The following is a 13,727-nucleotide window of genomic DNA, read 5'->3' as shown; positions in this document are numbered from 1 at the left end:
CCCCTCCCCACACATCACACACACACTCAGAAACACACACATCGTTTGTAGCCACCACTAGTTAAGACTAATACTCTGGTACATTTCTGGTAAATAATCATGTACGTGCATTACATTAACATCTACAAGATATCCCATCCCTTAACTGTCTTCATGCAAAAAGGGTAATCAATCATCGGGTGAAATGGGTTGGATGCCAACCAAACACTTTTATGACTCTTTGTATATAAAGGGCAAACTGGCATTAGGTAACCTATTGCTTGTTCTGTGTCATGGTTATATAGATGGGCCCAATTGATGATCTGAAGCTATGACTGTATACTAAACGCCTTTTTGGTTACACCTTGATGGTTGCAATGTGGTCTATTTGTTAGCCATTAGTCTCCACTAGGTGAAAGGTTCAATGGATCACAATTGTTTATTCACCAGTATAGCCTATGTGTCAGCACGTATGAGTGGGCGTTTGCCGATGCCATAGTATATACCTTTAGGCCGTTATCTCCTTTAAATTGACCGACACCCACCTTGTGACCAATGAGAAATGGTCTACCTGCGTCATCAAGGTGTCTGACACGCAAAGAAGACGTGACCTGTTATCTTCAGCGATCACAAACAAGCATGGATCTCTCTGAGTTTCCTGTAAACCAAGTGTGATAGGCGGGAAGGTTCATGCTGCACTTGGTACCCCTTCAAGATCGTTCCCTGCTCTCTCCCCATTGGACCCTGCTGAGGACCATAAAAAAGTCCCAAGGTCAGAATATCTAGATGAGGAACAAAAACAATGAGCACACAGAGCCTGCCGCCCAGTCTGTCCCTCCGCAAGACCGAGCGCTGGCCCTCTCCAAGTACAGGGTACGGTATCACGTACACGATTTTAGAATCCTAGTCAAATGGATTAATCAAATGTATTTATGGTCATGTCATTTGCATGTTTTTTATGCTATTTTTATTTTATTTTTTACAATATTTTGATTGCATTTAGTTGTTTTTGACTAAACCTGATAATGGCAATATGTTGCGCTGTTAGAAATGAGAACTTTCAGTTCATTCCCCCAATTTATTTTTACAGCTGTACAAATATTTGTATTCAAATTCATAAAAAAATACATACATACATTATTACATGATTATTACCTAGATGCATTATTACATGACTACTTCATGGCTGGACATCTTTTGGAAAATGTTCAAGGTGCATGTTTTTTCACGTAGGACTTGAGATGACTCACTTTGAGATGAAGAGTATTCTGAAAAGCAAGACGACGAGTAAGTATCACTTTCTTTGCCCTTCATTGAGGTTATTTAGATGAGGATATTGAGGTTATTTAGATGAAGATATTGGACTGCATGTTTCCAAAATATTTGATCTAAAACAAACCCTGTGGTTACAGAGATGCATGTGCCATATCACTGATACTAAGACGTCTGTGAATCCTTCATCTTACCAGTTGGACATTTCTGGCAATAAAATAATAGATTTCATATGATTTGGTTTTAGATTACCATCAAAACTTAATGAGGAATTGTTGCCAAATAAATTTGACATAAATTACATACTAAATCTCAGTGTTAAAGAAGTTTTAAACGTAAGTTACCTGTAAGACTGTACAGTCGTGGCCATAAGTTTTGGCAATGATAAATGTTGTGTTTTGCAGTTTGCTGGTTCAGTATGTAAGGAAAATGTTTTTACATGTTTTTATAGAATATTGGAATCACAGTAAGGCACATTTCATATTTTTTTAAGCTTTTTTGGAGGGAACAATATATGCAAAGAGTCCCCTTTTTTACAGCAGTCAATCTGCTCTTAAAATCCAATCAGAATGATAGTGATTTCACCTGGCTAGAACTAGTTCCCACTTTCCCCTGTACTGATGATATGACTTACTGAAATTTCGTTAGCAGTCATTTTATGCCCAGGCCTAGCAAGCTTTGCAAACACAAAATGTATGTCGCTCCCAATACTTTTGGCCATGGCTGTACCATATGCCTTTCAAAAAGTGTGTCTTTCATTAATAACTTCAAACCACAATTATACACACATTACTGCATAGAAAGAAACGATTTAAAAGATTTATTTTACAAATCCTTCCTGTTTGTGACTGAAACCCAATGTTTCCTCCACTCCCTTCTCCTCCCCAGAGCTGACCTCTCGGCTGAGGCTAGAGGAGTCCACCCAGAGTCACTCCATTGGGGCGGTGCGTTGGAACCTCCCTGAGGAGAACCTCCAGGCCCACTCCTCGGCCCCTAGCAGCCACTTCAAGAGCAGCGCCCCTTCCACACGCTCGCAGGTACCCACCGTGTAAAGTAAACAGCAGAATACACACACACTCATTGGCCTGTACACACAAATAAACCAACACACAGCAGGTATAAGCTTGATCTGACAGTCAGCTCATTACCTGTCTCAAACTTGAAATGTGATCGTATTCTATTATATACATGGGTCCTTTGTCCCAAATAATTGTTTATGTACATTGTATGTGCCACACTGTGGCTTTTTAGGTCTTTTAGTCCATTCATACAGATGTATGTGAATGTGTCACTCTTCTTCAGCAACACCCTCGCCAGAATGGCCTGAAGGACCTGAAGACCTTGCAGGAGTGTGTCAACTTTATCAATCACTGGAAAGAGCAGGTGGCCCAGGTCTGCAAGGTAGGCCCTAAGAGAGAAAACTAGATCAAAAGGGGCTTAGGGGAATTTCTGTCAATACAGTTGACAGAAATGCCAAAGGATAAAAAAAGAGATTGATATAAATATTTAGAGAGAAAGGAGTAAGTTACAGAAACAGAAAGAGAGCAGATAATATTAAAGAGCAAAGTTGGGGAAGTAGAAAAAAGGGGTCGAATAAGGAACAAGAAAGTAGCAATGAAGTAAAGAGAATCAGTGAATACAAATGGTTGCGTGCAAGAGTGTTATCAAACAATTTAATTATGTGCCAAGTTCAATAACTGCTCAAGATCAAAGTTCACACAAGTTCTGATGTCTAGTTTGTTTATGTAAATACCTCTAGAATTCAGATTTTTTTTGACAAGGAAATAGAGGATAAAGGATAAAGGAGAGTTTGCCTCATTTGCATGTACTGGATTAGACTTCACTGGCAGACAAATGTCTCTTTATTGCCTCTCATGGTATAACAATGTACTTTTTAACTGGTCCATGAAAAAAAATTGTTGTTTTAGTTCATCTTTCATCTTCATTAAGAGTTTGTAAGACAAGATAACGTTCAAAACTAGTTCTGGTCAATTTTGGTGACGAAGATAACCCTTCACCCAATTTCCCATTATGGGAAACGATTTATGGCTGCTCGCGTATCGGATAAGCGTTGCTACTGGATACGCTTACACAGTTAAGCGTCCCCAGGTGAATGACACAGGCATATGTAACTGATAGGATAGTTCTTATTGCTGTGTACTAATGATTTACAGAGACTACAGAGATGTGCTTGTACATGTAGTTACAAGTGAGGGTGTAATTGTGTAAACTGAAGACATACACCTCAGTTCCATCATCAGATATTCTGGCGTTAATTACCTTGGTTGATTACACACACCTGGAGCGTAAGGCTTTGAAAACAAGCAATATTTCAAAAATGTTACATTGCTGTACTGTATATAACTGCCTTCCATATCAGGATGACGTTATCATCAAATAACCTGCACGAACAAAAGACCCGTATCACTGTATTTGATCCTGTGTCTTGTTTCAGGGGAAAAGTGATCCAGAGGAGGGCAGTAGTCAAGGGGTGCCCCCTGCCGACCACCGTACGGAGCGCAGTCTGGAGGAGAGCAGGAAACTCATCCTCCTGTGGGCCAGCGAGCTGAATAACGTCGACAAGGTGAGCAAAGTCCCATGGGATCCATGTGCCTATCGCTGTAAAAGAGAATAATAAAAAAGATTTACAAGCAAATCATGCTTCCTTATACTCTACAGGAACTTAATCAAACATCTGCATAGCAGTTAACAGTTTAAAAAAATGTCTAAACCTAATCCCCTTTGCGTCCTCAGCTGTCGAAGGAGTGCCGTGAGGAGGATAAGGAAACGGGGCGTGTCAAGGGGGAACAGGACCTCAACGAGGAGCTCCAGAGAATCATGGAGTGGGCCAAGGAGCTGCAGAGCGCCTCAGAGGTGAGAGGTCAGGGCTGAGAATCAAGATCCAACGGTCAGACTGATAAATACTCACAAGTATAGAATTGGGACTTCTGTAGAGATTAATCTATCAGGAGGATAGCAAGGCTCATTAGATCTCCTGCTTGCTCCCAGGGGTTTTATAGAAATAGATTTGATGTCCAAGAACTCGTTCAGTGCCAAGCCACTAGCTGCTAATCATCTGGGCTAAAGGTTATAGAAATACAGTTATTTCTGGGTGTTTTGTTTTGACTTACCTCTGTTTGTCTGTGTGTTTGGCTGTGTGTGTGTGTGTGTCTGTCTGTGTGGTGTATGTTGTGTGTGCATGTGTGTGTGTCTGTCTGTCTGTGTGTGTGGTGTGGTGTGTGTATCTGTCTGTTTGTGTGTGTGTGTGTGTGTGTGTGTGTGTGTGTGTGTGTGTGTGTGTGTGTGTGTGTGTGTGTGTGTGTGTGTGTGTAGAGCTGCGGGGTGCAGAGCGAGGAGTTGGGTCAGGTCCTGCGTCTCCTGGGACTGAGGAAGAAGAGGCTGGTCAACCTGCTGCCTTTGCTTGAGTTCATCACATGGTCACTGCTGAAGGAGGACAGCAAGGTGAGCCCCCCAACAACACTAACCAGGCTGGTGTGAGCAAATCAAGCTGAGTTGACTTAAAAATATGTAAACCTCTATACACCACCATCTTTGAAACCGCTTTTTGTCAGCCAAAATTAGCATCTTCGTGCTAGCTGCAATTCTGCACCTCCTGTAACCTCCATTTGATTATCTTTGTTGTGAATTCTATACTATAACAAACTATCACTGTATGGGAAAATACAGTACAGAGAATCCAAGCAAATATCACACAAAGATCTTCACGCATCTATGCTTGCCGCATTTATGCTTGCCGCATTTCAGCCACAGTGAATGATTGACAGTTGTCTATTTAGCTGTATCTATTGAGATGCTTGGCATGTGGTGGAATAATAAAACATGTTGATAAGAACACTGACCACAACAGAATATAGATACGCTGTGTCCTTTATTTTATTAAGTTATGGGTATCAGCATTGCAGGGCCAAAGAATGTGTTATCTGCATGGCGGTATGATAGGTACAATCTTTATTTCAATTCTTTCAGCAAAAAATACCAGTTTTTCCCCCTATAAACATGTTGTGTTAAGCTCAGTTTTTTGGGTCACTCAAACCAGAGCGCAGGAGTTCAGACAAAAATTGGGGTTGCAGTTGGTCATATTTAAATATATTTTATGTTACCTACTGCAGCTTTAAGTTAACTACAAGAAGGATGAGCATTACTGAAATAATTTGTTGTGTATGTCAATTTGATTAGAAACAATAACAATTGTTCCAAAACTATTAGGCCCCAATCTAACATAGTAATACCATATTTCTCTTGTTATGTTCTTCAGGATATGATTCCACAGCTATGGTTATCAGCTAAGCAACATACCTGGAAAGCTGGAGCACCAAGATACATACCTAAGTCAGGTGAGGGATATTTGACAAAGAAGAGACTGAAATAGTCACAAACCATTTCGACTTAAGGAAGTATTTCAGTTCAACTTGCACAGCAACGTGTTTTAAAACACTTAAATGGAAGCTGAATCTAAAGGATTCTTTTTTCTTTTGTAGTGTGGAGTTGGATCAGCAGTGCCTCAGGTAAGAGGACCTCCGGTCTGAACATACACCAGGGAAAACATTGCATTTACAAAACACACAAACCACCAGACTAACTAAAGCATGAAAAATAAGACCAGATTGGAAAGATTTCTCAAATGTCTATCTTTTTCACATTGCAGCTGACGTAACCCTTGACCCATTAACCAACCACCCATGGCTGCAGCTCTCAGATGACTACCTAAAGGTCCAGGAGGGCCGGACTGAGTCAGCCCTGCCCTACAGCCCCCAGCGCTTCGACAGCTGGCCTGGCGTGCTGGGCTGGGAGGGATACTCCAGCGGGCGCCACTACTGGGAAGTTGACATTGCCAACAATGGCTACTGGCGCATCGGTCTGACCACCGGCGACTCCAAACGCCTAGGCCGCTTTCCCATGAACCCCCGGTCCGGGTACTGGTCGCTGTGGCGAAGCACACGGCAGTTTTACGCCTGCACCAACCCTGAGACCCTGCTGCCAATCAGTCTAGTGCCACGCCGGATGGGCATCTATCTAGATTACGGGGAAGGGCAGATCTCCTTTTTCAACGCAGAGAATAAGTCGCACATCTACACATTCACAGGCACCTTCAGAGAGAAGCTGTACCCGCTGTTCGCGCCGCTGGACGGACGCACGCTCATCACCATCGTCTCACCACACGAAATCTCAGCGTTTTAAAATCGCCCCAAATACTTTGTCCCATGCTCATTTCCCTGCCTGTGTCTGATGGACCCTCTACATTCAGGAGAAGAACAAATTAAGTAGAATCAAATAACGAGGGGTTCAAGTTCGATTTTGTCATTAAAAACAACAGTGCATTGGCATTAATATGTGTCCTTCTATGCCTAAGCTCTAAATGCAATCTGACACTTTTTCAAATTAAAACAACCAAGCAAAAAATGAAAAAAAACTACAGTTTTTACGCATACCTTTTTTGTATTACTGTATATATTATCTATTATACTATGTATCTATCCATATCTATTTATGTGTAAATCTGTTTATCTATGCACCGTACTCTGCACTTTCCCAATATGAACGTGTTGATATTTGAAAATACACTTTGTATGGACCAAATTTCTTCCCCCATTAAATATTGTTACAGTACAAGAATTTCAGAGTTTAAATCACACATTTGTGAGGATGGAATCAGCACATAAAAACCTTAAAAATTGATTTATTTCACAAAAAAACCCTCTCCTTTTGTGCAATAACATTTACTAAAAGAAAAAAAGAATAAAATCTCTATGTATATATTTTCGCATGTCGCAAACCTTCATTTCTAATGCCACTAATATTACGTAAAATGTAATGTTTAACTATAGATGCGCTTGCTTGAAACAAAGTTCATAAGATAAAGATTATCTTATTATGTAAGTGCTTTAGTTGCTACACCATTACAGCTGTTAAACTAAACGTATTTGCTTGTAAATGTTTGGGCAGACCCATAGAAATGAGTGAATGAACACACTTCCCTCCCCAGTCAAATGCTGAGATAACACATTAACACCAGCCCACAGTTTGTGGATACAACCAAATCAACCTCTGATTAACACTTCATTCAAACTGAAGTAAATGGAAAAGTACAGTGTATGAAAATCAATGTTCTGCACGCCCACCCAGAGAAAAACAAAAATGTTTCCTCTTGTGAAATTAGAGCACGTTTTATGGTAAAGCATATTTTTCTTGAAAGAAGTCATAGGTTCTAAGCCCCCGAGTCTTTTTACTGTCTGTGTTAGAACCGCTTTGACTTGAGGCTCATTTAACACACATTGAAAGACAATATCACTAGCTATTCACATATTCACATACAAGCATGACACAACACAGCACATGTTAGTCATGATAGTCACCTCCAATGTTACAGGTGCTACTTCTGGTTTTACTTCATTTTGACGTGGATCGGTTTTATTCATTCCACCATTACAGGTTATTACAGGTTAACTTGACAACATGTTCTCTCCACCCAGCAGTACTGCATCAAAGTTGTTGTAGATGGGGGACACCTAGTGAGGTTTTGCATAACTGATGACTGCATGACTGTCCATATTGTTGGCTCAACACACTATACTTTTATGTAAATCATAATTCCTTCCCATGCTGTCTCATATTGGTATTTATGACAAAAACACCACGAGAAAGTCAGATAACAGATAAGTGTTTTTATTTTATTTTATGATTCATGACTAATGTTTCCACATCTAGACAAAGTTCAATCCAATTTTTAAACAAAATCTGAATCTTGAAAATGACGGTGAAATTACATGATAAAGATATACAAGTATTTTGCATTAAAAACAGACTGTGACAACCAAACCTGCACAGTATACAGTGATTACTCTGAAAGTGTTTGAACTCTTTAACTTTCATCAGGTTGTTCATCTAGTTTCCAAAACACTTGTTGATGAAATGTATTCTTTATGTGTTCTCGTAACTGCAAGACAACAAATTTACACAACCACAATTAAAAACGTGAGGGACTGTAAGGTATGTTATTCTGAATAACTAAAGTACGGTAATTGTGATACTGTATGTGGAAGGAACATGCACTTTTCTTCTCACACATATAAACTCATTTACATTCTCACATGCAAGTGAAATGCTTTTAACCGAAACAAAACACTCACACAAACTGGAAGATTACATGCTCACGTACAACTGAAAATCTCTCATAAAAAAAAGATTGAAAAGTGAGTTGTGTGTGTGGGTTTTAGAATGTTAGGTTAGTTTGGTTGTATATGTGTGTGAGAAAAAGTACATGTACCCCTCACAGAAAAACCTAGGGAAAAAAACTAATTGCCAGTAAGCTTCCTTGTCATTATTGACCTTACCTGTTCCATAATTTTCAGGGTATTATCCGTACAATTGGAAACCGTAGCAGCGGAGCACTCCATGTCCAGATATAAAAAACTTGGATTTGGGTCTGAGAGAAGGAGAAAGAGAGGAAAAGTGAAGGAAGGACATTAGAGGTCACACACATATTTACACACCCACATTCACTTGTCATGCTGGTTCATATTTAGATGGATGTTTGAGCATTAAATTCACCAAAAATTGTTGTGTACGTTTATCATTTGCATGATTTACCTGTTGTCTTAGATGTGGGAACGGAGTTGCTTTTATGAATTCCAGAAATTGTGACTATAGAAAATGTGTAACTGGTTCCAGGACGCAGGTTGAAAAACGTGTGGCTGTTACTCGTGACGTTAGCAACCGTCTCACGCTCATTCCAGAACTTCGCAAAATACGTGACTTCGTAGGTCACAACTGCCTTTAAGGCATCCTCGGGGGGATCCCACGTGATATTGGCGCTGCTGCTGTTGCTGGATATGACCCTGGCATTTCGTGGCGGCTTTGGCACTGAGGGAAGAAAAGAGAAAAGCCAGGAAGACAATAGGGGAAAAAGGTTAAATGGAGACAAATGAGAGGGGAGAGCGAGCAATTGTAAGTCAACAGTAAGAAAGTCATATACTTTGCAACACACAAGTCTGCAATATTGGCAAAGCGACTGGCCAGCCCCTAACCCCACCACAGCACTAAGATAGTGAGAAACCCAATGAGACTCAATTCCAGTCACTCACATGTGAAATTGGTCTCGAACACCCATTCGCTTTTTAGGTCTCCATTTTTGGTCCGGATAGACAGATTGTATTTGACAGAAGAATGTTTATCTGTAAACTCAGCATGATTCTTGGTTGTGTTAAAAAGACATAGGTCAACATCAGGGCTCATGTCGGTGTCTGCCAATCTTAAATTGTAACAGAAAACCTCATAGTTTCCATTAGGTGAGACCCAGGTGGCGTTAATAGAGTTTGTATCAGTAAGCATTATTATGTTAGATACGGGTCCTGGGGCTGGATAGAGAGAAAGAAAAAAAGAGAGACACGTTGATTATTTAAAAATGGCAGCTTTGAAATCATCAGTCATTCATCTATGCATTCAACAGCATTTCACACATTCATTCATCCATCAGCCCATCCATTGAGCCTTTCATTTATACACTGCAATCCGACCATCCTTACCGGTAAAGCCTGTTTCATTGAAGGAGTCTCCTTCCAGAGGGTTGTCCTGCACCAGGACCACCACGCTCAGGTTCACACTGGTGCCTGCAGGCAGGTTCTCCACACTGAAAGTGGTACTATCACCGCTGGTTGTGTTACAGTACCCAGTGCTGTAGGAGGATCAGCACTTCATCAATTGAACATTTGCAAAGGTCTTTTCAAGTTAACGAAAATGGGGATCATCGTGTTAAAAGATTTTTTGTCAAAATATATATTTTATGTTGGACCATGGTTGTAAATGTAAGTGATCAGATAAAGATGTATAGATTGCCTTACTAAAGAACCAAATTGATGTAATCATATTTTTAAAATCATGGTATACTAAAAATAGTGTAGAATATATAGACATTTATTTTGAACATTTCAAATGTATTTTGTACATTTAAATTGTTATAAAGGTCAGCTTACAAATGTTTCCACGACACACAGATCTTGTAATTAGAATAGATTCCGGCTGGATGTGTCCAATTAAGAAGCAGAGAGTTAGACTTTGGGTCGATGGCTTTCAGATCGAAAACTGTGCTTGGTTCTGTGAGAGAGAATGACATTTTTTAAATGGTATTATTGTATTTTTTCTTTTTTAAATCAAGGAAAATGCCAGATAGCACTCTTGAATATAGTTCATTTACTGGTGAAGGCTGAAATGTTCACCCGATCTCCCTCTTTGGAGTTGTTGACCTCAACGTTGACCTCAAACATGTAGGAGCCTCCAGGTGTCAGATTGACGACTTCTTTAAACGGTGTTTTTGTACTTGTTTTTGTAGTAGAAATGAAACTACTACGGAGTTTCATTTCACCATGCCTGACCTGGTAGAGATCAGACTTTCCATATGGCGGATCCCAGGACAAGAACACAGCTGTTTCTGTGACGTTGGTAACATTGAGGTTGTTGACTACGTCAGGTTCTAGAATGGAAGATGCAAGATTGTTGTCATTGACGTTCTTCTGTTTATTTCTGGTCTTTACTCTTCCTAGCCTTTTAGTACATTACATCGCTTAGCAATTCAACAGTTTAACATAATCTAAAATACATGTACCAGTGATAACAACTAACAGTATTTGTATTAGCAGCACTACTTATTGCTACCATTAACCATAACAATATAAGAATACTCACTGGTGTAGAAGGATGTATTTTGAGGGTTGAGCTCTCTCTCACACTTGATGGGGAACACCTGAACAGTGTACAGTGCACCTGGGGTCAGGTTAGTGAAATAATAGGTCAGTTCACTTTGGTTAAATGTCCGGTTTTGTTCCCCTCTGACGTTCACTAGGTAGTGACTAATGTCACCAGGCCCAGCCAACCAGGTCAGGGTAGCATTATGCAGGGTTATGTTGGTCACTTCAGCCTTGCCATAGAAGCGTTCTAGGCACAGGTGTTGGTTGCGATGGGGCAGTTAAGAGAAAAAGAAGAGCAAATGACAAAGGCATTTGAATGCACATATAAACAAGGTAAAATCCCATTTATACATTCAAAATGCAAAGTATTCAAATCAGTATTTTACACAGAACTTGAACAATTAACTACAGAACTAACTGCTTACCTTCAAAGCAAATATAGGGCAAACGTTCAGAGCAGTTCTTTTCAAACCAGAGTCCGGAGCTGACAATGGACACACATGGGTCCTCAAGGTAAACAACCTCATCGTCAGTAGTGGTGCCATTGGTCACTGGTTCAGATACCAATATAGTCATTGGTATAGTCGTTGGTATAGTCGTCAGTTTAGTCGTTGGTGGAAGTGTACTAAAATCAGAAGTATTTCCGTTAAACCCAAATGTATTGTTGTTTGTGGTTTCCTCATTCTGGCAGCAACAACCACATGCGGATTTTACGTATGTGATGTTCGTATGATTTATATAGACAACCGGAACCTTGGGTTTGGATAGAACAGGTCGCCCTGGGTACCAGTTCTGAAAGGACATCGGTTCACCATTGGACCAGCGAGACCAGGGTTCTGAGCCATTGAGCTTCTTGCGGAACCCGATCCAGTAATCGGTGGTGAGGTTCTGGATCAGGTGGAGGACATTTTGAGGATTCAGGCTCACCATCTCTTTGTAGCAGACCTGATAGAATGAAACAACAATAATTAGAACATGGAGCATTTTACCACTAAGAGTTCTCCTAAATAGCAGTAAAAGTTCTTAGCTAAGAGTTTCCTCCTAAAACATATTCACAAAGCTCCAACTTTTACTAAGGAATGGGGAGAAATCTTTAACTAAGAGAAAGGGTGGGGTTGACCTTGTTGCTATGGATGTTGTTGCTTGTTGCAGCTAATTATTCGCCTCTTACATGTGCATCTCACCCCAGATAGACAATTCATACGGCTGCCTTTATGCATATTCACCATTTGTTTATGAGATGCACATGTAAGAGGCGGATAATTAGCTGAACATATAATTAGTTTAATTAGTGGCACTTAGCCTACAATTTAAAATATTTATTTTAATATGGCAACATTGTACCTCGTTCTACAATATTTCTATGAGGAAATGAACTGACAAAGACCCATCCCCTATTAGCCAATCACTGTGGTCATAGTTAATAAGCTTGTTGACATCATCCATAGCAACAAGGTCAACCCCACCCTTTGTCTTAGCTTAAGATTTCTCCCCATTCCTTCGTAAAAGTTGGTGTCAGCAGCTTTGTGAATATGTTTTAGGAGGAAACTCTTAGCTAAGAACTTTTACTGCTATTTAGGAGAACTTTTACTGTTGAAATAAAATGTTTTGTGAATACGGCCCCTGATCTGGATGTTCCTGTACCTGGCAGTGCTGTCTTGCCTGGTCCCAGGTGGAGGCATTGGACAATTTGTAGTACTGAGGTTCAGCCCCACAACACGCCCAACACAGAGCTGAAAGAGAGAGATTAGTTTTTGCATAATGTTTGCCTTTAGTCCAGGAAGTAAGGAAGTATGCCATCATAAAATACAAATTGGGTTGTTTACACTACATGATAACATGGTTGAAAACAAAAGTTGGTTTGTCACTGTCCAAATACTAATGCACTGCACTATAAGTATCAGACAATGCAGTTTAAGTGAGAGGGGAAGGGAATATCGTTCTTTCAATACATTTAAAGGGCTGTTATAACAGTGGCAAGTTCATAACAAAAACATTTTATACTGCATATACCTTATTACATATTACCACTTAATATGTATGCATAGGCAATTTTATCGCGGGTGCAGGCGGTGCATTTGCACCCCCTACTGTTGGGATGAAAACACTTAAATGTTTTAATTAATGTAAAGAAAACCATGAAATGTTTTTAGAATTGTTTTCAAAGTGATGTCAGTGTTTTATGTTCTATCATGGTTCGTTGTACTCAATGATTAATTTTACATTTTAAGACCTAGTATTAAATTTGAGCATGTTTTTGTAAGCAAAAATAATAAAATCACTACCCTTTGCACAGAATCGTCTATGTATGTATGTATTGAAAGAATGATATTTCCTTTGTAGAAGCGTACTTTCTTTACTTGCACTTCACTTTCAAAGGCTTTTTTTTATCAAATTAAATGTTGGAGTTTGGAGCCTAAACAAAGAAAAGGTGTCACTTTGCAATATCTGAAATATACATATTTTACTCACCCAAAAATATCAAATGTATCCTGTTCATCCTCAGATTTGTGACAATGGAGTCTAATTCTGGTTCTGGTCAGAAAATCCAACTACACATTATTTGAAAATATAACTACTGAATTACTGTCAACAAAAGTTGCTTTGGTTCTGAACCCCCCCAAAAAACAGATTATAAGCATCACCTTTCCTACTTTATTCGCACAGGTTTGCCTCGAAGCATCGCAAGCACAACTGTGTCCTGAAAGGCTGTAAAGTCTATATGAGGATGTAAAAAATGGTAAACATTCAAAACAGGTAAAGAGAACTCAGGTT

General features: G+C 39.7%; 2 protein-coding genes across 3 annotated transcripts; one reads left to right on the top strand and one right to left on the bottom strand.

Annotated features, from left to right (window-relative positions):
- The first annotated feature begins 792 nt into the window (after nt 1-792).
- Nucleotides 793-7,026, top strand: si:dkey-219e21.2 (zinc-binding protein A33). Its single transcript, XM_047049222.1, has 10 exons — nt 793-852; nt 1,213-1,266; nt 2,140-2,288; nt 2,554-2,652; nt 3,707-3,835; nt 4,006-4,125; nt 4,585-4,713; nt 5,528-5,606; nt 5,751-5,777; nt 5,918-7,026. Exons 2-10 carry the CDS (start codon nt 1,221-1,223, stop codon nt 6,448-6,450), a joined length of 1,311 nt encoding a protein of 436 aa, XP_046905178.1. The 5' UTR covers nt 793-852; nt 1,213-1,220; the 3' UTR covers nt 6,451-7,026.
- Nucleotides 7,027-7,925: 899 nt separating this feature from the next.
- On the bottom strand, nt 7,926-13,657 carry LOC124487007 (receptor-type tyrosine-protein phosphatase H). 2 transcript variants are annotated; one of them, XM_047048982.1, is made up of 12 exons: nt 13,598-13,657; nt 13,425-13,487; nt 12,597-12,685; nt 11,378-11,897; nt 10,951-11,199; nt 10,463-10,738; nt 10,242-10,362; nt 9,795-9,943; nt 9,354-9,626; nt 8,860-9,132; nt 8,604-8,695; nt 7,926-8,206 (listed from the first exon to the last, which is right to left on the bottom strand). In XM_047048982.1, exons 2-12 carry the CDS (start codon nt 13,450-13,452, stop codon nt 8,132-8,134), a joined length of 2,145 nt encoding a protein of 714 aa, XP_046904938.1. In that variant the 5' UTR covers nt 13,453-13,487; nt 13,598-13,657; the 3' UTR covers nt 7,926-8,131. The 2 variants fall into 2 exon arrangements, with proteins under 2 accessions (XP_046904938.1, XP_046904940.1); XM_047048984.1 differs by lacking the exons at nt 12,597-12,685; nt 13,425-13,487; nt 13,598-13,657 and having other exon boundaries at nt 11,378-11,577; nt 11,706-11,791.
- Nucleotides 13,658-13,727: the final 70 nt, after the last annotated feature.

The sequence above is a fragment of the Hypomesus transpacificus genome, chromosome 25, assembly GCF_021917145.1.
Source record: "Hypomesus transpacificus isolate Combined female chromosome 25, fHypTra1, whole genome shotgun sequence".
Taxonomy (NCBI): Eukaryota; Metazoa; Chordata; class Actinopteri; order Osmeriformes; family Osmeridae; genus Hypomesus; species Hypomesus transpacificus.
Note: the sequence above shows the minus strand (reverse complement) of the source record. Positions and strands in the feature narration are given on the sequence as shown.